Source organism: Anabrus simplex, chromosome 4 (assembly GCF_040414725.1).
Source record: "Anabrus simplex isolate iqAnaSimp1 chromosome 4, ASM4041472v1, whole genome shotgun sequence".
NCBI classification, from domain to species: Eukaryota; Metazoa; Arthropoda; class Insecta; order Orthoptera; family Tettigoniidae; genus Anabrus; species Anabrus simplex.
This window is the reverse complement of record NC_090268.1, coordinates 64,314,670-64,340,126: the sequence shown is the minus strand read 5'-3', so window position 1 is coordinate 64,340,126 and position 25,457 is coordinate 64,314,670. Positions and strand designations below refer to the sequence as shown.

At 40.9% G+C, this 25,457-nt stretch overlaps 1 protein-coding gene across 1 annotated transcript in view; it reads right to left on the bottom strand.

The window, feature by feature from the left end:
* LOC136872163 (whirlin) overlaps positions 1 to 25,161 on the bottom strand; it is a 1,631,916-nt gene extending 1,606,755 nt beyond the window's left edge. Inside the window, 2 exon segments of the mRNA XM_068227352.1 lie at positions 20,729 to 20,737; positions 24,513 to 25,161. Of these exon segments, the coding sequence (XP_068083453.1) occupies positions 20,729 to 20,737; positions 24,513 to 25,161 (658 nt within the window).
* Between the last annotated feature and the right edge of the window lie 296 nt (positions 25,162 to 25,457).

Genomic DNA, 25,457 nt, shown 5'->3' with positions numbered 1-25,457 from the left:
TTCAGGAAAAAGAACGTGTACAATACAGTATTTTAAATGTATGAAATACAGAGATTATTTAGTATACAAGATATAATGTACTACAGTATTAGGCCCTACAAAATACAGAATAATTAGTGCAGTACAGAATTAGAACACGGCAATCAAGGCACACCTTCATTCACCATACTTGACACACTTACTGGTTTGAAGAAACTGCTGATCTTTTGTTGTCTTCCTTTGACATTAATTTCTTCAATAATTAACTCACGCAGAAGCCTCAAATGTTCGCAATATGCAGATATGTTTTCATCGTTGTTAAATTCAATGTAATTAATGGTCATTAATTTCACTAAGTTTTGGCTCAGGGTTAATATTCATCCATGTTAGAGCTTTTTTGCAGCGATCATACTTCAATGACCTCCTCCTCTGTTATAACTTGGATCATCTTCATCTGCTTGTACCGGGCGAGTTGGCCGTGCGGTTAGGGGCGCGAAGCTGTGAGCTTGCATCCAGGAGATAGTGGGTTCGAATCCCACTGTCGGCAGCCCTGAAGATAGTTTTCCGTTTTTTCCCATTTTTCACACCAGGCAAATGCTGGGGTGTATCTTAATTAAGGCCACGGCAGCTTCCTTCCCACTCCTAAGCCTTTCCTATCCCATCGTCGCCATAAGACCTGTCTGTGTCGGTGCGACGTAAAGCAAATAGCACAAAAAAATATGTAGCATCTGATTCTAGCCACAACTCAGTGTCTTCCAATGTTGCAGAATTTTCACCACCTTGGTGGAGAGTGTTGTGAAAATCCTCTGTTTCCAATCCAGCCGATCTGGTTCAACCTCTTCATTTATTAACAGTTCCTTCGACGAGTTAATCAAAGTTGGTGGTTTTATATCATTGACAGCAGACGCAACATTGAAAATCATGGATCTGCAACTGTGATTGCATTTGTGTATTACTAGTAGACTGCTGTCCGGATTTAGAGATGTCCGGACTAATAAGGTCCCGATTAATGAGGTTCCACTATTTATCGCATAAAAATGTTATTTATCACTGAAATCTTACTTCCGACCGCTAACTCATCGGCAAGTCAGGCATCGGAACTTCATTGTCTGCATTGCTTTCAGCTCTGCCATTATCGCTTGAGAAGATTGACGGTATGGGGTCATGCTTAGTGCGCGTCAGAGCCACGGAATCTACTGTACATTTAAGATCCTCACTCGTCTATAAAAATTACGAATACGATACCTGTTCAGACGAGTATAACCGTTTTGAATTTGTAACTCTGTTCGTAAAACTTTTCAGCTTTATCCTTAACAGAGTATGAAACATCCGGTGAAATTTAAAGCGAGATATGCGGTCATCGTCCGCCTCTGTGGTGTAGTGGTTAGCGTGATTAGCTGCCACCCCCGGAGGCCCGGGTTCGATTCCCGGCTCTGCCACGAAATTTAAAAAGTGGTACGAGGGCTGGAACGGGGTCCACTCAGCCTCGGGAGGTCAACTGAGTAGAGGTGGGTTCGATTCCCACCTCGGCCATCCTGGAAGTGGTTTTCCGTGGTTTCCCACTTCTCCTCCAGGCGAATGCCGGGATGATACCTAACTTAAGGCCACGGCCGCTTCCTTCCCTCCTCCTTGCCTATCCCTTCCAATCTTCCCATCCCTTCACAAGGCCCCTGTTCAGCATAGCAGGTGAGGCCGCCTGGGCGAGGTACTGGTCATACTCCCCAGTTGTATCCCCCGACCAAGAGTCTGAAGCTCCAGGACACTGCCCTTGAGGCGGTAGAGGTGGGATCCCTCGCTAAGTCCGAGGGAAAAACCGAACCTGGAGGGTAAACAGATGATGATGATTATGATGATGATGATGATATGCGGTCATCACGGGGAAGAAATTTGAATCAGGTACATCTGCCTACTCGTTCCTGTGTTACAGTCTGAACTACGGCAATGTAATAATAAAATACTTGCCAGAAATGGAGTAAGGTTTTTAGTGCCGGGAGTGTCCGAGGATATTTTTGGCTCGCCAGGTGCAGGTCTTTCGATTTGACACCTGCGCTTTGTGATTAGGATGAAATGTTGATGAAGACAACACATACACCAAGCCCCCGTGCCAGCAAAATTAACCAATAATGGTTAAAATTCCCAACCATGTCGGGATCGAACCCGGGGCCCCTGTGACCAAAGGCCAGTGCGCTAACCATTTAACCCTGGCTCGACCTTCAGAAATCAACATCGTGGGTTCAAACTCGGCAAAGGTAATTTGATTTCTGAAGGGCGAAATCACGTGCATTTAACAACGTGTGTCATAAATGTCAGAATATAGGCCTACAAGATCTCTGGTGACACATTTGGTTTTACCCGGCAAAATTAATAAAACTCAGCCACAGATGCTGTTTACACTGCCATCTGTTAGAAAAAAATAAACCTCGAGATCTATGCTCAGGTAGCCTATGTAGTGTCAAATGAGAATATCTCCATATGGTAAGATATAAAGGGTGAAGCTAAATTCGCGCACTCCGGCGTCGCAGTGCGACTCCTCACATGCCAGCAATAAGAAAATATGTCTCACAAAAGTTCGTCCTGCGAGTATATCAGGTAGAAAAAGGACGTTGAATAGTGACAATCTGGCAACACTGTAACCACATGTACGGTAAGTACCTCTGTCAGCAATAATTATTCGTTTTGTACAGTTGGTGCAGTGGATAGAGTTTTGGGTTGGCATGCAGGAGGTCGAGGGTTCGATCTTTGGTTGAGACGCATTTTTTATTTACTAATTTCCGTCAGACATTACATACTGTACAGTAATACAGTAAGACACTGTACCTTCGGTCACATGTATCCTACATTTACAACATTTTGTAACGCTGAGCACGACATATACTTTGCTAGACCTACTGGTAACGCAGCCCTAACGAAATGTAATGAACCTGAACGAGGCAAGAATAATAGTTGCTACTAATGTATGAGATCATTGGAGGAGGGTACAGAGAAAACAGGTTTCGCATTTAGTATATGAAGTGGTGCGAATAAATTCACGTCCACGACGTGGAATGGGTGTCTTTCAAACCTGACCATCAAAACAATTGTTCGTCCATTTGTAGCATCGTAGTATGTAAGTGCAAGTGGTTTCTAGAGGACCCGTTGCAATCGCTGTTGACGATTAAGTTGCCAGATACCATGCCACCTGGACTACATTTATGAAATAAAAAACAAACGCTTCAACCCAGGATCGACCCCTCGACCTCCTGAATGCTAACCCAAAATTGTATCCACTGCTCCAACTGTACAGCACAACGCATATGTGCTGACAGAAGTAGTTACCCTACATGTGGTTACAGTGTTGCCAGATTGCCACTCTTCAACGCCCTTTTTCTGCCGGATATGCTCGCAGGACAAACTTTTGTAAGAGACATTTTTTTTATTGCTGGCATGTGAGGAGTCGCGCTGCGACGCCCGAGTGCGCGAATTTCGCTTCACCCTGTATTTCAACGTATTTTTTTTACAAGTTGTTTTATGCCGCACCGACACAGATAGGACTTACGGCGACGATGGGACAGGAAGGGGCTAGGATTGGGAATGAAACGGCCGTGGTCTTATTTAAGGTACAGGCCCAGCATTTGCCTGGTAATAATAATTTAATAATTTCGTGTGGCTATCTCTAGCCGGGTGCAGCCCTTGTAAGGCAGACCCTCCGATGAGGGTGGGCGGCATCTGCCATGTGTAGGTAACTGCGTGTTATTGTGGTGGAGGATAGTGTTATGTGTGGTGTGTGAGTTGCAGGAATGTTGGGGACAGTACAAACACCCAGCCCCCGAGCCGCTGGAATTAACCATTGATGGTTAAAATCCCCGACCCGGCCGGGAATCGAACCCGGGACCCTCTGAACCGAAGGCCAGTACGCTGACCATTCAGCCAACGAGTCGGACATTTGCCTGGTTTGAAAACGGGAAACCACGGAAAAACATCTTCAGGGCTGCCGATAGTGGGGTTTGAACTCACTATTTCCCGAATACTGGATACTGGCCACACTTAAGCGACTGCAGCTATCGACCTTATTATTATTATTATTATTATTATTATTATTATTATTATTATTATTATTATTATTATTATTATTATTAGACATGTAACATAGTATATTGACTTCAGGAATGGAAATGAAGGACCGGGGGAGGACCGTGCGGTTAAGGCACGCAGCTGTGAGCTTGCATCCGGGAGATAGTGGGTTCGAACCCCACTGTCGGCAGCCCTGAAGATGGTTTCCGTGGTTTGCCATTTTTCACTCCAGGCAAATGTTGGGACTCTTCCTTAATGAAGGCCACGGCCGCGTCCTTCCCACTCCTAGGCCTTTCGTATCCCATCGTCGCCGTAAGACCTATCTGTGTCGGTGCGACATAAAGCAAATTGGAAATGAAGGATGCTTAGAGATAATTTTAATTAGCTTATTATTAGCAAGCTGAAAGCTACGTGGACCGTACCGCGTCAGGGTAATAACTTTGTTCCTTAGAAGGTGTCACGTGTTAACGTACGACAATACGTTATCTCTTAAATCATACAATTTATCGTAGAGTATTTATGGATACAGTAGAGCGAATACTTAGCCGTCAGAAGACGGTAAGGGGATTCTGCATGTGAACAGCTATAGGCCTACTCGCTGCCATGGAAGCTTATACATTAAATGTACAACCTTATCCTTTCTCCCCTGTTAATACTGAAAATAGCGAATTTATTTTCTGCTGTTGGGTTCGATTCATGGTAGCTAACCATACAGTTTAAGGACCCTACTAGCCGATACGACGTCTTACATTTACTGTTAATCTGGCACCTTGCCACTATACAGTGATGATGATGTGGATCTAGGTCATCGGCCCCTAATGGTACAAAATGAGACGAAATGTAATGACAATTGAAAAGTCCAAAATCCTCCACTGACCAGAATTCAAAACGTGATGACGAAGAATGGACGGATGGATATGAATTTAAAACAATCAGTGTATCCGACACGCAATGTACCACATTCCCAGAAACTAGTGTTAAACAATAGTAGTACTGGCTTAGGGACTGCTTCTAAAGCACAATACTGAATCGAAAATGCTTGTAGTCTAAAGGGGTCCAAAATCCGGGTGTTCGGCCCCTCATAATGGTACTTATCGCTAGGAAATTGGAAACACGAAATTTGTCATGTTGCGGTACTAATCAAGAGTAACGTAGACTCGCGGTATTCCACACAATAATAATGATGGTTCTACTCACAGGTAATGTAATGCGCACATGTAACAGAGACCTATGGTGTTTCTCACATTGTGGCGCCATTTACAGGCAACGCTAACACATGGTGCTCCTCACATAGGTGTATTAGTCACAGGGACTCGTACTATCCCGTGGTGTTCCTCACATAGTGGGTACTAATCATAGGCAACGCAGACCCATGATGTCGTTCATAGAGTGGTACTAATCACAGGTACTGTAAAACTCACCCTAATTTACACACTTTCGCTACTAATCACAAGCCTATTGTGTACCTAACATAGTGGTACTACGCGCAAGTAAAGGTGACCCATGCATGGTGCTCCGCGCGTGGTGGTACTAATTACAAGTCGACTTTTTTTTCTTCTTTGTTAGTTGCTTTACGTCGCACCGACACAGATAGGTCTTATGGAGGCGATGGGACAAGGAAGGGCTAGGAGTGGGAAGGAAGCGGCCGTGGCCTTAATTAAGGTACAGCCCCAGCATTTGCCTGGTGTTAAAATGGGAAACCACGGAAAACCATTTTCAGGGCTGCCGACAGTGGGGTTCGAACCTACTATCTCCCGAATACTGGATACTGGCCGCACTTAAGCGACTGCAGCTATCGAGCTCGGTCAAGTAGTCTCATGGTTATAATTGAAGCAGGGAAATCAAAAACCTACTACTAACTCCAGTAAACCTAATTTTACAGGAGAGAGAAAAACTGATAATCTCCGTTATTGATTTTAAATCTAATGCGTTTATGTGCTCAACAATTAGTAAAATTATATTCTTTATCAATTAAATCCTTCATTACTTTAGTGTTTATATTATTTAATGCTACAATTATAAATAAATAGTGGTTGAGTTGGGGTTGTTGACTTCCAGAGTGTATGAAATAATGAAATATAAGAAATGTAACAGGAAAGATGGCAGTATACCATAACTACCGTATGAAACGATAGAATACGAAAGTTCATTATTAAAATTAGCATTCTTACATTTTTAAATTTCAAAGGTACAGCGTGAGACCGATATCCATTAAATACTCTAATCTAAATTTTACCAAAATGTGTAAATAAAACCACAAATAAACTTCAAGACTTGCAATATAGATATTCTTTTTCAGTTTCATTCTCTTGTTCAGTCTGTAAATCAGGGTTATTACTGTCAGCAAACAGAGTTTTCTAATACATCCTACTTTCCTCCGGAGTGAAGTTCATTAAATTTTGTAAGTCCTTTTGCTTTTTCAATTTTCAGTGGCAAGTGTGAGTTGTACTTTTGTTGAGTGGGAAAAGATGCAGTTGTATTGGGTCTCTGGATGTTAAATCGACTCCATATTGTACTTTTCACAGTTATACTAACATGGATTTCATATTTGTGGGATGCCGAATATCGTATTACTTTACTTTGTGATATGAGGAATTTCTCGTTTCAATAATGTATTGCTTTACTCCATCAGGGTAATTAGGAGAGCACTGTTTTTGCACCTAGAAAATTGCGAATGCTAATACTAACACATTTATTTAAAGCATATGTTTATATATAACATTTACACATAAGAAGAAAACTCCTATTTCACATCTCAGCAGTGATACATTGTTTAATGTTCAACTTTTTGGGTAATATAATATCAAAATAAACCTTTGAGGTTACCTAATTGCCCTTTGCTTTAAGCCTTTAAATATTAATTCGCCTCCATTTGCCTCTATTTATTCGTTTCTTTCCACTTATTTGCCTTTCAGAACTTGAATCTTATTCCATTTTAACCTTTCAATCTCTGCTCAGCTGGTTAAGTGCTGGTGTCGCCGTCTATCTGAAAATAGAGCATGGAAAGCAAGAACTCTCTAATTCCAAGGAGTATGAAGTGTTTTGCTTTCCATGCATTTTAAAAACACCTCCTGTATGCGGATGAATGACGGAATTAGGGTATTCTTGCCTTCCATCCATGCAGAACACAGCCCATAACTCAATTTCGCTAAAAATTGGAGTTAGTGCGTTTTTGATCTCCCTGCTTCAATTTGATCATCCCTTGGTCCCCACTTTTAGTCACCTCTTACGACAGGCAGGGGATAGCGTGGGCGCTATATAGTCATGGTTTCTTTCGTGACTTGCGGTATTTACAGACTGCTACTGCCGTAATATGAAAAATCACTAGTGTTGCATTTGTGAGTATACACAAAAAATATTTTCATTTTCTGCAGGATTATAAATCTGTTTGGGAAATACCAGGTAATTAGAACTGTAGCCTGTTCGAATAATGCATTTAATAACGTAGTTGATGTTTAATGACGAACGTAGCATTTTATTAATTATGTCTTATTTCGTCCAACACTTGCGTATAGAATTCGATGGGTATAAATATATGATGAAAATTTCAAGCTGGAAATATTTTGGAAACATGTGGGTTAATAGAGCCTGTTCTCATTTACAGTTATTCCACTACTGCAATTCCCTCTTGCAAAGAATATGACATGGCATTACTTCGGATGCACCACCACGTTTTGACCACAACTATACAGTACCACCACACTTCTGAACAAGGGGTTCAATAGTGAAGCTAGATTCCAAGCCTCGTGGGCTACTCTGGACCAATAGCCTATCGTTTTTTGATTCGACATGTATTTAATGGGCACAATATTGATGATAACTTCCACATGCATATTACTGTGTTTACGCTGAGTTTTATAAGTGACTAGCAATTTATAATTTGTATCGAGAAAGTTCTGCTTTAACCGTCTCGATGATAGTTAAAGCACAAGGACACAAATCCATTGCCTCATCCCTTGTTTCCGTCAGCGTTAATCAATTTCAACTGCTTGCATGTTTAGTATAGCCGCTGTAATGCTTGTTTATAATCTCTGTAGCGTTCGCCACGACTTCTGAACGGCAGGATTAACGTGAAGAGTTGGAGGTTTCAGTGTGGGGAGGAGCAGTCTAACGATTGGTCTTCCTAGCTCCATGAAGCGTGAGTTACAATGGCGAAAATCTTAAATCAAAACTAATTCTAAATAGAATAATGCTGACGGCTATCCTTTAAGGCAGGGTCTCTCAAACGCCCAAAATCTGGCGCGTGCAAATCGAGGCGCAAGAGCTCCGTGCACTGTGCATCGGTCCCGCTCGGCTTGGCTCGGACCAACGCTTTGTCTCTGGGCTACTTGGCTAAGCTCGGCTCTATTCGGCGCAACTCAGCTCGGATTTGGAGCGCTATGGAGCAAGTGTGGAAGAGGGAGACAGGGGGAGCGAGCATGACAGGCGTGAGGAAATCGAGGAGTGAGGGGTCTAAACTCCGGTCAACCAAGCGAAGTCGTCTTTAGCACCGTGCACAGTGCATGCACCCTGAGAGGCCCTGCTTAAGGGATCGACGATTTCTAGGTTTCGTATGTATGCTGCAATGATTGTGGTTCCACAAAACATCGTGCATTTTCCCTCCATTCCTGTGACTACACTTTCCACACTCGTGCCATCCACAGGTTGACAGATATTGGCTCAGTTTTGGTTTTTGCTCAGATATGTAAAGCAGACATGTGGCGTATACAGTCCATTAAGAGTTTTGGCCTGCCACCTGACTATAATCCCTGCCACGTAAGCCTGTACACTAAGGGTACAACCTTACTCTTTCTCCCCTCTTGATACTGAAGGTTGTGATTTTTAGTTAATGTCTAACTGTTGGGATCGATTCAGTGTTGCTAACCACACAGTTTAGGTACCCTACTTGCCGGTACGATACCTTACAGTTATTGTTAATCTGGCACGTTGGCACTATACAGTCATGGTTTATTTCATGATTTACGAGAATCACGTACTGCCACTGCCGTATTCTTAAAATCACTACTGTTACAATTGCGGGTATAATTGAAGCATTTTTTTCTGTGGGATCGTAAATCTGTTTGGGTAATACCAGGTAAGCAGAATTGTGGCGTGTTTGAATAATGTATGCCAGCTAGCTCCCTGGTTGATCCTGCTAGTAGTCACATGCTTGTCTCAAAGATTAAGCCATGCATGTCTCAGTGCAAGCCAAATTAAGGTGAAACCGCGAATGGCTCATTAAATCAGTTATGGTTCCTTAGATCGTACCACTTTACTTGTATAACTGTGGTAATTCTAGAGCTAATACATGTAAACAGAGTCCCGAACAGAAATAGAAGGGACGCTTTTATTAGATCAAAATCAATCGGTCGGCTCGTCCGGTCCGTTTGCCTTGGTGATTCTGAATAACTTTGGGCTGTTCTCACGGTCCTCGTACCAGCGACGCATCTTTCAAATGTCTGCCTCATCAACTGTCGATGGTAGGTTCTGCGCCTACCATGGTTGTAACGGGTAACGGGGAATCAGGGTTCGATTCCGGAGAGGGAGCCTGAGAAACGGCTACCACATCCAAGGAAGGCAGCAGGCGCGCAAATTACCCACTCCCGGCACGGGGAGGTAGTGACGAAAAATAACGATACGGGACTCATCCGAGGCCCCGTAAAATGTAGTTGTTATGGAATGACGAAACCAGCATTTTATTAATTACGCCCAATACTTAGGTAGAATTCTATTAGGATGCCTAAAAACAAGAAAAATCTGCAAGAACTCTGGAAAGGAAAACAACATTACCTCCTCTATAAATATCACTTCAGTTCAAATGGAAGAGAATTTCGTTATCAAGCTAACTTAACCTAATCTTGTTTTGTCACAACTTCGGTACGGTCTGCAGACTTAGCCTCCGTGTATTCTTATTGACTTACGGCATATGTACATGTAAAATATTTGCTTATGTATATTATTACAGCGTGGTCTCTCTTCAAGGGACTGCCTGGCCGAGGCGGTAAAAGCCTGCTCGTTTCGCCCGGAAGGACGTGGGTTTGAATCCCCGTCAGGAAGTCGTAAAATTTAAGAAACGAGATTTCCACTTCTGAGGTGCATATGACACAGGTTCACTCAGCCTACACCAAAAATGAGTACCAGGTTAATTCCTGGGGGCAAGGGCGGCCGGGCGTAAAGTTAACCACTCTACCCCATCAGGTGCCGAGGTTAACAGTGGTGGAAGCCTTTACGTTCCACTCCTCCAAGGGGCCTTTCTGGCCTGTGCGGAGGTAACTTTGTTTTGCTTTGGTCTCTCCTCAGTCCGACAAATAACAGCAAATTTCAAGCAGGGAACTGATTTATTTACACACAAGGCAAACACCGAAGAATATGGTTATAGTAATGCGTAAATGAAAATAAAGGCAGATATAACTTTTTTTTTTGCTATGGGCTTTACGTCGCACCGACACAGATAGGTCTTATGGCGACGATGGGATAGGAAAGGCCTAGGAGTTGGAAGAAAGCGGCCGTGGCCTTAATTAAGGTACAGCCCCAGCATTTGCCTGGTGTGAAAATGGGAAACCACGGAAAACCATCTTCAGGGCTGCCGATAGTGGGATTCGAACCTACTATCTCCCGAATGCAAGCTCAGAGCCGTGCGCAGATATAACTTTAAACTGAATGACGGTGAGAGAGAGTGTCTGTATTTCCTAAATTCTTCATTAATATTGAAAACCGGCTTAATTATGAATAAGTTGATTGATCATGTATTATAATTTACTTGGCTACGGGATCCTCCACTATTGATACATTGAGGTTAGTTTGTTGATAGTTATGTCTCGTGATTTCGGTATGTAACTAGTCAAGTTGGCAGCAGTGATGAGCCATTAAAAAAACAGAATTAGACGGCGAAATTTACCTTATATTGTATAGCCTTAACGTGTTTAGTACTATACATCGAGCGGATACTGTAAGAGGGGAATGTAATGCATGTATCGTCCGACTCGTTGGCTGAATGGTCAGCGTACTGGTTCAGAGGGTCCCGGGTTCGATTCCCGGCCGGGTCGGGGTTTTTAACCTTCATTGGTTAATTCCAATGGCCCGGGGGCTGGGTGTTTGTGCTGTCCCCAACATCCCTGCAACTCACACACCACGTATTACACTATCCTCCGCCACAATAACACGCAGTTACCTACACATGGCAGATGCCGCCCACCCTCATCGGAGGGTCTGCCTTACAAGGGCTGTACTCGGCTAGAAATAGCCACACGAAATTTTTAATGCATCTATCACCTTTAATTAATTGCACTAAACGAATGCTCTCTCCCAGTTTCAGGCGATGCGGAGCTTAGGGATGGGAGTGTTCTATTCTAAACAACAGGTAGGGAATCTGCCACCTGAGCGACAGCTCGAAATGCATATCAGTAGCGACGAATTGATTGATTTGATAATTGTGTTTAAAACGTTTCTTACTCCCCTACGTTAGCAAATGTAAAGCGACGGGAACAGAAAGGTGGTGGCGATGCTGATGACTGTTGCAAAAGAAGAGAGGAAGAGATCCGACCCTGCTAAAAATATGTCTAAAGAAAAGGAAGAAGCATGAAAGGGGTGATAAGAAAATCTCCCTAGATGACGCAAACCTAGTACCATCCGGCTTCTAAGCGAACAAGAGTTAAGAACTAAACTAAATCTGACATTTTGAGCTACCTGGGTATACTTGACCTGAGAAGCCGTTTATAATCCTCCGATCTATGTTACCTCTATAAAATAATTAATGGCTACACCAAATGTAATACTCTTCCGACGTACTTCCTTATACACGTTCCTTCCCGCCCTACAAGCAACCGGCGCACTCTTCATGTGCCCTGTCCGCACATAACCTTACAACAACGCTCTGTCTTCCACCGTCTCCCTACTCTAGGTAACACACTACCTGATATCGACATATCGACCTTTCGCATCCTTCAAACCAAAAAATTAAAAGATTCCTTTGAAGTCTTCTCCAGGTATCCATTTTCTTCCGTCCATCCGACCCTCGATCTTTCTTCTTCCTTATTTCTATAACCGACACTTGCCAATTATCGTTGTCATTGTTGTTACATTGTTATTGTCAATAATTGTTAATTTATTGTTGATACTTAATATTGTTGTTTATACCTTGGTTATCTTTTATATTTAAAATTATTATTATTATTATTTATTATTATTATTATTATTATTATTATTATCATTATTATTATTATTATTATTATTATTATTACTGTAAAATGGCCCTCCATGGGCTGTATATAATAATTAAATAAATAAATGAATGAACAAAGATAGATCATTAACGATAGGAGAATGCTTGAAGTCTGGTGCAGGTTAGTGGAAGGGAATTGCAGACTCAGCTAGGGAAACTGAGGTTGTCAACCCACTCTTCGTTGTCATGAGCCACTGAGGGTCACCCTTTTAATCGCTCCCTACGACAGGCAGGGAATACCGTGGAAGTATTTCATTGCCCAAATAACAGGAATAAAACAAAATGTTGCTGAAATTCCGTCCAGCCCCAGAAATATAACACTACAAGAATTAGGACAATAACCGATAAGAGAACAAATCAGACTTCAATTATATTTTCTACCATCACACCTCGGATACTTCTACCAGTTTATACGTTACTCAGCGGAATTTAACAGTGATTTCTTACAGTAGAGTTCAGTAAATGTTGAAGCTCCTGTTATAGATATGGTCCATCTTATGTTACACTATATTCTATCACCATATCGTCCAACAAACAGACATGCAATTAAACATTTTTTCGTTGTATTTCCGAATCATTTTAGTGATGGTGCGATCAAAGTGAGGAACTGGTGAAGGTTACAACACAAAATCGGTTAGTGCTAGTGGAGAGAAAGCTGAGTGCAAGGTACTGCAAATGAATGCATGCAAGCGACACTTGAAGGGTAACTCACCAACGGCATCTGGTAATGATAGGGGAAAAAGAAATAAACACATGTCGTATAGACGTATTAGAATAACAATAATTTGTAACATAGTAATTTTGAATGTCCTCATTCTATTTTTATCCTACGTTATTCTTTGTCACATATTTCACTAGATGAGAGACAGGAGTCTTTATTACACAAAATATACAAAAACTGCGAAGTTCCTTTCGTCATATAATTAAAGATGCTGTGTTGCTGAACAATATTCAATTGCAATGCCGTAAACACTAACTAAAAGCTATGGAGGGAACATTTGTACATCAAGTTGTCAACAGAATAACGCCTGTAATCAGAGAACCTATGAATTCGTGGAAACTAATCCTATTATTTTAAAATTGTATTCGTAATACAAAGCCTCTTCCATTCGTCACGGTCTGTGGTTCTGATATAAGTTTGGACATCCTAGCACGTAAATACATGAGTACAAAATAAATAGCATATTAAAAACTATAATATTAAAGGAAATAATTAAATTTATATTCTGAATGGATATAAAATAAATGGCGTATATAATACAATAATAAGGGATATCATGAAATTTAGGTTCTAGTACTAAATACAGAGCAGAATAATATAACTTTATTTATTATTGTGTTAAAGTAATTCCTAATTAATTCTTCATCAGATCTGAAGTATTTCTTCATAAAAGAAGCCATCACTATACTAAAATATTGCATAATCTGTACCTCATTTATATGAAAATCTTGGAAGTAATGGTCAGAATTTAAATTAATAAATGATGAAATTTGGTATGTAACAAATATTACTATGGAGTGCAGAGGAAGGTGGACGACAGTACAGCAATTACAACAAATAACATTTATACTTTTTTGGTGTAGAATTCCGTTTAAAGACTAACTCTTAATAGTGTATAACAAACGGAGCCATTCTTCTTCACAATTTCGAGTCCATAAATTTTATGTTTGGAACTCTTATGGAGAATTCAGTACAATGAGATACGGATAACTCTCTTTTGTTTTGTAGCTGACGGACAAAAATAATTTACTTGTAATTTAGGGTAAGAAACCATAATGAGCTTTCGGTTGTGTGCATATTAAGTTATACTCCAATATACATTCCAATCGAAAAGACAACACAAACTTATTATGGGGAAAGAAACTACACCTTTAAATTTGAATATCTATTAATTTCGGAAATATATCACTGTTATCATCTGTTACTAGATAAGATCATTTAATCTTCTTGTTTTTATGCTGTATATCAGGAAATTGGATTAGGGGAGACCATACTAAGTTTTAAGCCAAAATGTTCCGAAAACAAATTTGAGGTGTTTGTCCTAAAAGTTACCCCATTCTTTGGGGCACATGGCAATATCCAGTTTTTAGTGTGCGGCCATTTTTTAATATCCAGCTGAGGATTTTACAAATCCTTTTTAAAGACCACGCCCAGTTCCTCGATGAATACCTTCGGAAGTTTACTGCATTTCATATTTCCGCGTTTGAATTTCCGTCGATATGTGGCATACCGGACTGTGTTGTTTGTTTGCATATTTATATACACAGACGAACATGAGAAATAGTTAAATTAACCCGTTGCCCGTTATAGACGACAAAATCATATTGAGCGGAAATGCCACTGCACTTGGCTTGTATTTTCGTTTACGGTTGTTCTGAAATATGTCAATCTTCAAACTTCAGATTGGATTCAGCGTATTAGATTTACCAATTATTCTTAACTGGAATTAACAACTTAATACTCGTACATAATGCGGGTTACTAGAATAAAATATAGGCCTACAAATCATTTTTAGTTAAAACTATTCTAATCTTTCAACATTCGAAGATCGATCATGGCAGCTAGGGGGTTCTTTGTTTATAAATAAAGACTTAAGTAGAGTAGAATGTTAAAAACTATTGCTGAGGGTAAGAAAAGGCCCAAGAAAAGAGAAATATATGGTGCTGGTAAGTTTTGATGCAGCTACTGTAATTTTTTACAAAAATACTTTTTTTTCACAGAACTTCATTTTGCAGAATTTTAAATGTTGTAAGTGAAAAAGATTTGCCGTATTGTCTTCAAACTTGGAATGCCTATACTACCATGTTAGTTGCATAAAAGTTGGTATCCATTTTGAGAAAATAATGATATCTGACAGAGATATCGTGAGTCAAAAATGAAAATTCACGAATTTCTAAAATTAAAGCAAAAGGATGAGTGAATAAGTACTCTAATAATATCAATATTGTAAATTTTCAAATAATATTGCCAATAATTCGTCGCTGTTCCGGCAAAAGGTCATATCTCCCAATGATCTTCCTATCCATTATTTTCCTTAAGACCGATCACACCTCCCAACCGCATATGGATATTTAGTCTATCAGTACAATATTCGTTGTGTTCATTTTCCTATGCTTACGTGTAAAAGAAAATGAACCTTACCGTACTACACTCTAGGAATGTACGTTTATGTGACTTACTTATGCACTTCTACGTTATAATGTACTTAAGGTTCATTTCCCTGTACATGTTTGCATAAGAAAACGAACTCAACGAAAATGGTTCTGATGAACCGAATATTTACTGTATGTGTCTGGGAGGCGTGACCAGTCTTAAGGAAAATAATGGATAGGAAGAGCATTGGGAGATACGAGGTTTTTCCCGAACATTGACGAGTTATTCACATACTTCTACGAACTATCACAAAAAGTTTCAAAGTAAAAACTCAAAAAACGGTACGCAATGGATGTTTTGTAATGATATTTTTTTTATAAAATGTGTTAAAATCTGAAACTATGTTACAAGCGTTTTCAAATTTTTCAGTAATGTTAATTTTGGCAAAGTAAATAATGAACTCGCAAAATATGGTGAATATCGAATGAAAATTCCAAGGCTTAATAAACTCAGTATGGTCTCCCCTTAGGAAAACCAAGGCATTGCTATCGGAGCATGAACTAGAATTCAAGATATCTCGTTACAGTACGAGATAATGCAAGAAATACACTATTATTTCCTGCTTTATATCTCAAAATATCGTTTTCAAGATGTCTTCGCATTGAACTAGGGTCGCAATTTGTATGTCTACCCGTAGAGTAACTAACTATAACCTGTAATATTTTCATAAGTCAGTCTGTCAGTGTGTTTCTTAACCCTGCCTGTCCATTGATCATTAGTGAAAGTTGCCAAAAAATATGGCTTTCGATTGGGATAGCTAAATAAAATTCAGGAAACTCAGTCATAAAAAATTACCACAGTTTCGTTCCAGTGTGGGAAAGGCTCATCAGTTGGATACCGCACCTTCCCAAGACACTGATAGGCTAGCATGCCGACACCACTGTTACTACTACTATTACTAAGCGTTTTCATTCCTCCCCTGAAGGGGGAGGCGGGCCTCTTAGACGGTTACGCCGTCTCTCAGGCCAGGAGATATGTTACAGTAAAGGAGATGTTCGGAGAAGGTGAGGGGGTTGGCGGCCGTGGCCTTTACTACGAACTGTCCCGGCATTCGCCTTAGTGCAGGAGAATCGAAAACCACGGAAAACCATTCTCAGGACAGCCGACGGGTGGGACCAGGCGTGCAGTCTAGCACTGTGCCCCAGTCCCGTCTCCCGAATGTAGAGGCGTAGTGCCACGGTAGAGCCGTGGCCACCTTTCCTCTCCTCGGTTGGCCGGTCAGTGTACAGAGCTGTTGGACCACGGACAAGCCGAGGCCTCTTAAGGGACGAAGCCCACTCTGCAACTACCGACCACGACACCACTGCCAGCTATCCTGTGATAAGCACACTGCAGTGCCGACGTATTATGGGAGAATTACATCTCCTTTTGCTACATATGCCCTCCCTGGCCAAAAATATGGCTTCACTGGGGCGAAACACTGGTACTTTTTTACTATTGAATTTCCTGGATTTTATTAATTTAAGTTGTTAATTGTCTAAAGTTTCGGTTTTCTTGCCGTAGATTCACTATATAAAAAGTTTACTAATTGCTCTCATATTTTCATCGTCCATTCGACTTTAGAAATTGCACATTTCTCACTTATGTTCCTGGTATGTCTACAAAATGACACGATTTTATTGTTTAGAAGAAGAACCGTTCAGAAAGCTTCTCGTTTACAGGATAATTTACAGCCGAGCTGTAAATTAGTCAATATGGTAATTTTAAATATAAATCTATCATTGAAATGATGATCACCATCAACATTTTTAGCGAGGTATTTTTCTAGATTAGAAATATCCGATAAAACACAGTAATCCATGTCAAGTAAGTGTTCATGAGGAATGAGTAACAAGAACAAAACTCCGTGAATAATTTCACGTACCAAATCATTTAACGAGGATCTGGTAAAAAAAAAAAGAAAGAAAAGTCTATTCCGACTTTGGATGTCTTATAACAGCAGACAGTGACAATACCCGCTTGAGGGAATTGAGTGACATCCTCTCTTCCGGGTCGAAAACATCAATCCATTATGAACTCCATTTTATCAAACGTCGCCTATCGAGATAAAGACACGATACCCTCTGGAAGCTTCCTCATGAGATTCAGCACGTGCCTTCAGACGTCGAGAGATTGATATAATCGCTGATCTCTTGAATGTGAGATTTTCCGTCAGTGCATGTCTGTCGAGTCGATCGACTGACTACATGCTGTTGATAACATGTAGAGGAAGTAAGAATACATGAGATTTCAAATAGGTCAAATGCCTTGAAACCCGGAAGAACTACATCGAAATCCTTCAAACCTTGCCCATCAACTAACTCCTTCAATATTTTCCTGACTAATCTTCCGAATGCATTTTATTATCACTAAAAATGCATGTACTACAATTATACTTGTTTTGCTACGGGCTTTACGTCGCACCGACACAGATAGGTCTTGTGGCGACGATGGGATAGGAAAGGCCTGGGAGTTGGAAGGAAGCAGCCGTGGCCTTAATTAAGGTACAGCCCCAGCATTTGCCTGGTGTGAAAATGGGAAACCACGGAAAACCATCTTCAGGCTGCCGATAGTGGGATTCGAACCCACGATCTCCCGGATGCAAGCTCACAGCAGCGTGCCTCTACGCGCACGGCCAACTCGCCCGGTACTACAATTATAAAGAGAACCGGTGCTCTAACTGCTAATATGTAAGCCTTCCGACTGGAAAGGGTACTATAGGTACAAGAATGAAAGTATTATTTTGATATGTTCCTCTTGTTCCTGTGGTGGTGGTGGGGGGAGGGAATCGGGACTAAAATCGTCTCCTTACAGGCCATGGGGAATGGAATGTGATGCTATGCACTATCTGGGTTATACTAGTTAGCTCTACGCTCGGCCAACCTCTTCCCCAGCAATTACTCTAGTCCTTTTTTTTTAAATTATTGTTTAGGATGAGTAAATCCCAGAGCGACGTGTCATTGCGGGACACTTTCTTCCACATTTCCCAACCTTACAACCGCAAATCACTTCCATTATCATAAAAATTAGACCGATACGCCTTTACCGCCTCGGCCAGACAGCAGCATCGTATCTTGTGTATAGCTCATTCCATGTTAAGAAAACAGTATTTTTCTTATGAACCTACAAGGAGTGAACACACCCCCTATTAGACACCCATAATTCCTCGTCATAATGAAAGACAGATAAAAGTGATGAAGCATTCGTAGGGAAGAAGCACAATGGCACGAACAGCCATCGCTTCGTTGCCTCCCTTCAATTTCCTTCTGTTGCTCTGGTACAAGCCTCGTGTAGTCCCTCACTCTGTGAATCGCCGGCAGCTCACTTCTGTAGTGAAGTCATCTACAATGTTCATTAGTGGCGTGTGTGTTTTTAGGTTTTAAATCAGTGCGTACTTGTCTTGTGTTGAGTGAGAGTTTGTTGTATATTGCATAGTATTTGTGTGTGTTCTGTTATTTTCGTACTGTACAAAAGATGTTACTGATGATTTTGGTGTAGTGGTATGCAGCGATACGTCTTGGCATAACTTGTACTGATAACAAAAATGCCGAGTATTTTATTTGTGCTTGTTTTTCTTATTTAGCTGTTCTTTCTTAAGCGCATTTTAATTTTACCACTTTCTTTTTACGACCGCATTTAATTTTTACTATTGTTTTTGTGAGCGACACGACAGCGCATCAGTACCCCGCGTTGTCTGGGGAAATTTATTAAACGCAATTAAATGCACCCCTCAACCCTCGAGTCTGTTACAGATATTACTTTTCCATTTTCTTCCCCAGTTTGACTTACATTTCAATGCTGAAGTTTTTAATAATGTGCCGTAGTTTACCTCTGAATCTGTAATATACAAAAATAGCTCCTGTAAACCTCCCGGCCCCTTTAGTTCATAAAAATAATTTGCACCTTAGTTTCTTCCGCTTTTTATCTTGAACTTAAATAGTGAATTTCACAAATTTATGTGCCGCCGTTTTCGCATGATGGAGTTGAGCAGACCCATTCGATATGGCAACCCTGTTGTTGTAAGAGCAATACTGTTTTCTTAACAAGGAATTAACTATAGTGTTGAATTTCAAACATGAACATCCCCATTACCTGACAGACTATAATGATGGATTTGTAAGGTAAAATCTTTCTTTCTTTCTTTCTTTCTTTCTTTCTTTCTTTCTTTCTTTCTTTCTTTCTTCTTCTTTAATCCGTTTAGAGTCCAGGGTTGGTTTTCCCCTCAGACGCGCCCTCACCTTCTATGCTGAACAGGGGCCTTGTGGGGGAATGTGAAGTTTGGAAGGGATAGACAAGGAAAAGAGAAGGAAGCGACCGTGGCCTTAAGTTAGGTATCATCCGGACATTTCCCTGGAGGAGAAGTGGAAAACTACAGAAAACCACTTCGAGGCTGGCTGAAGTGGGAATCGAACCTCGCTCTACCCAGTTGACCTCCCGAGGCTGAGTGGACTCTGTTTCAGCCCTCGTAACACTTTTCAAATTTCGTGGCAGAGTCGGGAATCGAACCCGGGCAGAGGCGGACTGTAAGCTAACATAATTTATTTTCCATGTAATAATTTCGTGTGGCTATTTCCAGCTGGGTGCAGCCCATGTAAGGCAGACCCTCCGATGAGGATGGGCGGCATCTGCCATGTGTAGGTAACTGCGTATTATTGTGGTGGAGGATAGTGTTATGTGTGAGTTGCAGGGATGTTGGGGACAGCACAAATACCCAGCCCCCGGGCCACTGGAATTAACCAATGAATGTTAAAATCCCCGACCCGGCCGGGAATCGAACCCGGGACCCTTTGAACCGAAGGCCAGTACGCTGACCGTTCAGCCAACGAGTCGGACATTTTCCATGTTATTTTATTATACAAGTATGAGGAAAATATTGCCGTAAAACGATACAATTAAAAGCCAAGGTGCAGAGTAAGTTGGCCGAGCGGTTAGAGTCGCGCTGCTGCGATTTTGCATTCGGGAGATAGTGGGTTCGAATCCCACCTCAGCAGCCCTGAGGATGGTTTTCCGTGGTTTCCGATTTTCACACCAGGTAAACCAGGCTGTGTTTTAAATAAGGCCATCGCTGCTACCTTTCTAGTCCTAGCCCTTTCTCATTCCGCCGATGCGAGAAAATCTTCAATGTGTTTGTAAAAACGTAGCAAAAGGAAGTCAAGGTGATAGTTATTAGCAGTATTACTTATTCTACCAAGGGCACTCTGCGACATTTCTGCTTCAAATCTTCGTAAGACTTTTACAAAATTCCCATCCTGAGTAAATTAAAAACAACATTGATGTTATTATGTTGTTGTATGAGTCATCAGTCCGTAGACTGGTTTGATGCTGCTTCCCATGCCACCCTATCTTCATTTCTACGTAACTGATACGTTCTACGTCTGCTCTAAGCTGCTTGTCATATTCATAGCATGACCTACCCCTATCGTTCTAATCGCCTACACTTCCCTAAAAATCTAACTGAACAAGTCTTGGGTGTCTTAAGATGAGTCCTATCATTCTCTCTCTTTTTCTCGTCAAATTTAGCCAAATTGATCTACTCTTACCAATTCTATTCAGTATCCCTTCATTCGTGGCTAGATCTATTCATTTCACCTTCAGCATTTTTCTGTAACACCACATTTCAAAAGCTTCTATTATCTCTCTTTCTGAACTAGTTATCGTCCTTGTTTCATTCTCATACAATGACACGCTCTTGACGAAGGACTTCTAAAACACCTTTCTAATTCCTATATCAATGTTCGAAGTGAGGAATTTTTTATGAGAAAGACCTTCCTTGCTTGCTTCCGCTAGTCTGCATTTTATGTCCTCCTTACTTCTGCCATTGTTAGTTATTTTACTACCCAGGTAACAATATTCATGTACGTACTTCCTTTAATACTTCATTTCCTAATCTGATTTTACCTGCATCATTTGCCTTCGTTCGACTGCACTCCATTACTTTTATTTTGGAATTATTTACTTTCACCTTGTACTCCTTACTCATGACTCCGTCCATACCACTCAGCAATTTCTCCAGATCTGCAGTCTCATATAAAATAACAATATCATCTATCCTTGAATTGTAATTTCCTTCCCAAGTTTTTCTTTGATTTCCTTTACTGGCTGTTGTATATAAACATTAAGGAGAGGGGACAAACTGCATCCTTGCCTCACTCCTTTCTGGATTGCTGCTTCTGTTTCAAAGCATTCGACTCTTATCACTGCAGACTGATTTTTATACAGATTTTAGATAATAATTATTCTTCGTTCTCGGCATCTCATCCCGATCATGTTCAGAATCTCAAATAGCTTGTTCCAACTTATTATTAAATATTTGATTTAAAACGGAACAGCAATTTCTGACACGCTCCAACAAAGGGAACTTTCCAACGTTCTTGTGCAAGCTGTCTGGCGTATTCAAGTGGCACAATAACGTAAGAAAGTGCTGATCGACCGATGCTTTATATCAGGGCCTCTCAGGGTGCATGCGCGTGGTGCATGCAATGTGCACGGTGCAAAAGACGACTTGGCTTGGTTGACGAGAGTGCAGACCCCCTACTCCTCGATTTGGAGCAATAGCGCTTACTCTCTCTTTCCTCACGCCTCTCTCGCTCGCTCCGCCTGTCTCCCTCTGCCCCACTTGCGCCGTAGCACTCCAAATCCGGGCTGAGTTGAGCCGAGTATAGCCGAGTAGAGCCGAGCTTAGCCGAGTAGTACAGAGACGAAGCGTTGATCCGAGCTATACCGAGCGGCACCGATGCGCAGTGCACGGAGCTCTTGCGCCTCGCTCTGCACGCGTGAGATTTTGGGCGTTTGAGAGGCCCTGCTTTATGTAGACGATAATGGTGTCTCATATGAAAGAGCGAATAGTACTATCACTTGGTTTCTTTTCGTAATTAAAATCTAAAACTAAGAAAATATCCCGTTTCTTACGGCACGCTAATTCGAATTGAACGAGCATAATAATTTTTTGTTATTTTAAATCACTTCCAATCCCTAATTAACATAATTATGGTTTTTTATAAAAACAACTTTTTAGGTGTGATAGTGTTACCATATATCTTCTATTTCAGGTATACTATAAATTCACTCACTCAAACTTAATTTTGGCTGACTGATGAACCTCGCAATTATAAATTAACTGAGTCGAAAGTGGAAAGAAATGGCTTCAGTTATTGCATAAAATCTACAGGTTTAACCATTCAGGCTAGCAATTCAATGTTAAGAACATCCTAGGGATATGAGCTACGACTTATTCTGCCCGAAGGCAGGTCCGAACCTCCGCAGAGGTGTTCCTGAGCCGGAGTTTACGTGCGGTAGGGTGGCCCATTCCTTTCCGCTCCTCCATTCCCCGCCAAACAGCGCGTGGCAACTCGCCCAACTCCTGACCACGCCCAATGTTGCTTATCTTCGGAGATCTCACGGGATCCGGTGTTTCAACACGGCTACGGCCGTTGGCACTTTTTTAGTTAAATGAAATAGAATTACGTATGAGAATATATTCTTTATTTATTCCTAAAATTTGGAATATTTTTCTTAATCATCGTTATCCGGTCGATTAGATTATCAGTTTGACTTTTTCTACCGCTACAAGCGCTAATGTGAGTCAACGCAGAGTTTTACTTAAACCCTTATATCTACATTCGGTGCGGAACATTTTTCAAAAAGTCGAAAAAACGCCTAAGGGTACTGAACCAGGGAACATATTATAAAACTAATTATGCAAATAATTTGGCTAGGATTTGAATCAGCAGGAAGGGGAGTAAAGAAACAAGTGATTTTAGGCTCTTTTCCGGAAATGCATTCAGACCGGAAGTGATTTTCGAATTTTTTCCTCAGTTTAAAAGAGCTATCCAGGACTCACAATTTGAAAATTTTCCGGGCCCTTTAATTTAAAAAAATGGTATTTAAAGATTACAATAATTGCTGAATTTGGAGTCTACCGTTATAGGTTATATTAATACAGAGGTGTCCGACTCGTTGCTGAATGGTCAGCGTACTGGCCTTCGGTTCAGAGGGTCCCGGGTTCTATTCCCGGCCGGATTGTGGATTTTAACCTTCATTGGCTAATTGGTTAATTCCATTGGCTCGGGGCTGTGTGTTTGTGCTGTCCCCAACATCGCTGCGACTAACATAGCACACATAACACTATCTTCCACCACAATAACACGCAGTTACCTACACATGACAGAGGGTCTGCCTTACAAGGGCTGCACTCGGCTAGAAATAGCCACACGAAATTATTATTAATAACACGTAAGTTTTGATGGCTCTTTTCCCATGTCGTTCATACCGTATAACTGTCTGATTCACAATAGAATTAATCAGAGTCATATTTATAACAACGTATGAAATCAGTACATTGGTAATATATTTTAAACGTGAAGATGTTAGTTGGTTAGATTTGGATGTGGCCTACATTGACAGGGAATAAAAATATATACATTCAATATCATATGCTGAGACGAACACGGGCATTTCCTATACCCTAGCCTCAGTTCCAAAAATATAAATCTCCTAAGAAGTAATTTATTAAGAAGGAAACCATACCTTCCACTTTCGACTAGAAACTTGAAAGTCTGTCGAACACACACAGGTTAAATAAAAATATAAATATATATATAAAAAATTAAAAAATTAAAAATTTAAAATTTAAAATTTAAAATTTAAAATTTAAAATTTAAAATTTAAAATTTAAAATTAAAATTAAAATTAAAATTAAAATTAAAATTAAAATTAAAATTAAAATTAAAATTCTAATTAAAATTAAAATTAAAATAAGAATAAAAATATAAATATAAATATAAACATAAATATAAATATAACCTACCTGTAAAAACACAAGCAATAAACATACACACTATTATGTATGTTATAGTGTAATATGTATATTTATATTTAACTTGTGTATTCGGTAGTCTGGAAAACTTTTAAGTTACTTTAGAAGTAAAGTTTTCGATGATGATTTGATAGAAGAAATGATTCTTAAACACGTTATTATTTAAATACATTGTTCCATAATGTTCCAAATTAATGTGTTGATATATAGGAAGACAAAATGAAGTAATGTTTGCCAGAGAGGGGCAACAGCGATTTGAAGTCGTACATCATTGCAGTGGAATTCAAGGATTTTTAAACTAAGGAGGCATTACTACGAATGTATGTGAGACTTACCTGAGTCTTTGCCACCCTTAACGCAGATTCCGAAGCCATGTGTGGAGTCCAGTGGTCGTACCATGTTTACTGTCCTCACTAGCAGGTCTTGCTGGATGTTGTGGTGGGGATAATGACTGGACGAGGGGCTACTAGCCGGGCTTGACACGGCACTACGTCTTGCAGCACTATGTTGTGATGACCCAAAATATTTCAACACTTGCTCCGGAGAGATGGGCCGCTTCTTGCCGTTCACCTCTGTCCGGCTGTTGCTGAACGTGGTTGACGAACCAAGGTAAGTCCCCCGCGGGTGTTTCCCACTTCCCGGTGGTCGCTCAACGATGGTGTACGAGGTTCCCGGTGGAGAGTAATAAAGCCCAGAGCGACCACGAGGCTGCCGGGAGTACTGCCCCATCACGTCCTCGGCCTCATAGCTGCCAGCACGCGAACTATGCTGAGAGAACCGAGATGTGGAGCTGTTGAGTTGTTGGTGCTGCTGCTGGTGTTGTGGGCTGTTGATGACACTCCCACCCCCTCCGCCACCAGCACCAGCACTGCCCCCACCGGGACTACGACCCCAGCTGCCACCGCCACTACTGCCCCAGCGTCCAGCCCCATACTGACTCAAACTGATTTCCCCCAGTTCTCCAAACTCCTCCTCGTCAGCCATCCAGCGTCACGTGACCACCTGCAACAATAGAAAATAGAACACAGTATTAGACTATGAAATCAGTAAAAAAAAAAAACATTCAAACATTTGCACCGGTTGAATCAGCAAGGAGACTTTAAGACAGATTCATGTCGTGACCAAGATGAAATTATCTGCAAATTTAAGTTAATAATTCCATCAGCAAATAGCCGAGAAAATACGAATAGAGAGACACTGCCTTTTAGGGCAGGTGAGCCTTGAACTAGATAATTCTCTAACCTCTCAACTGAAACATCCTGTGCTCGCAGAGGTCAGGA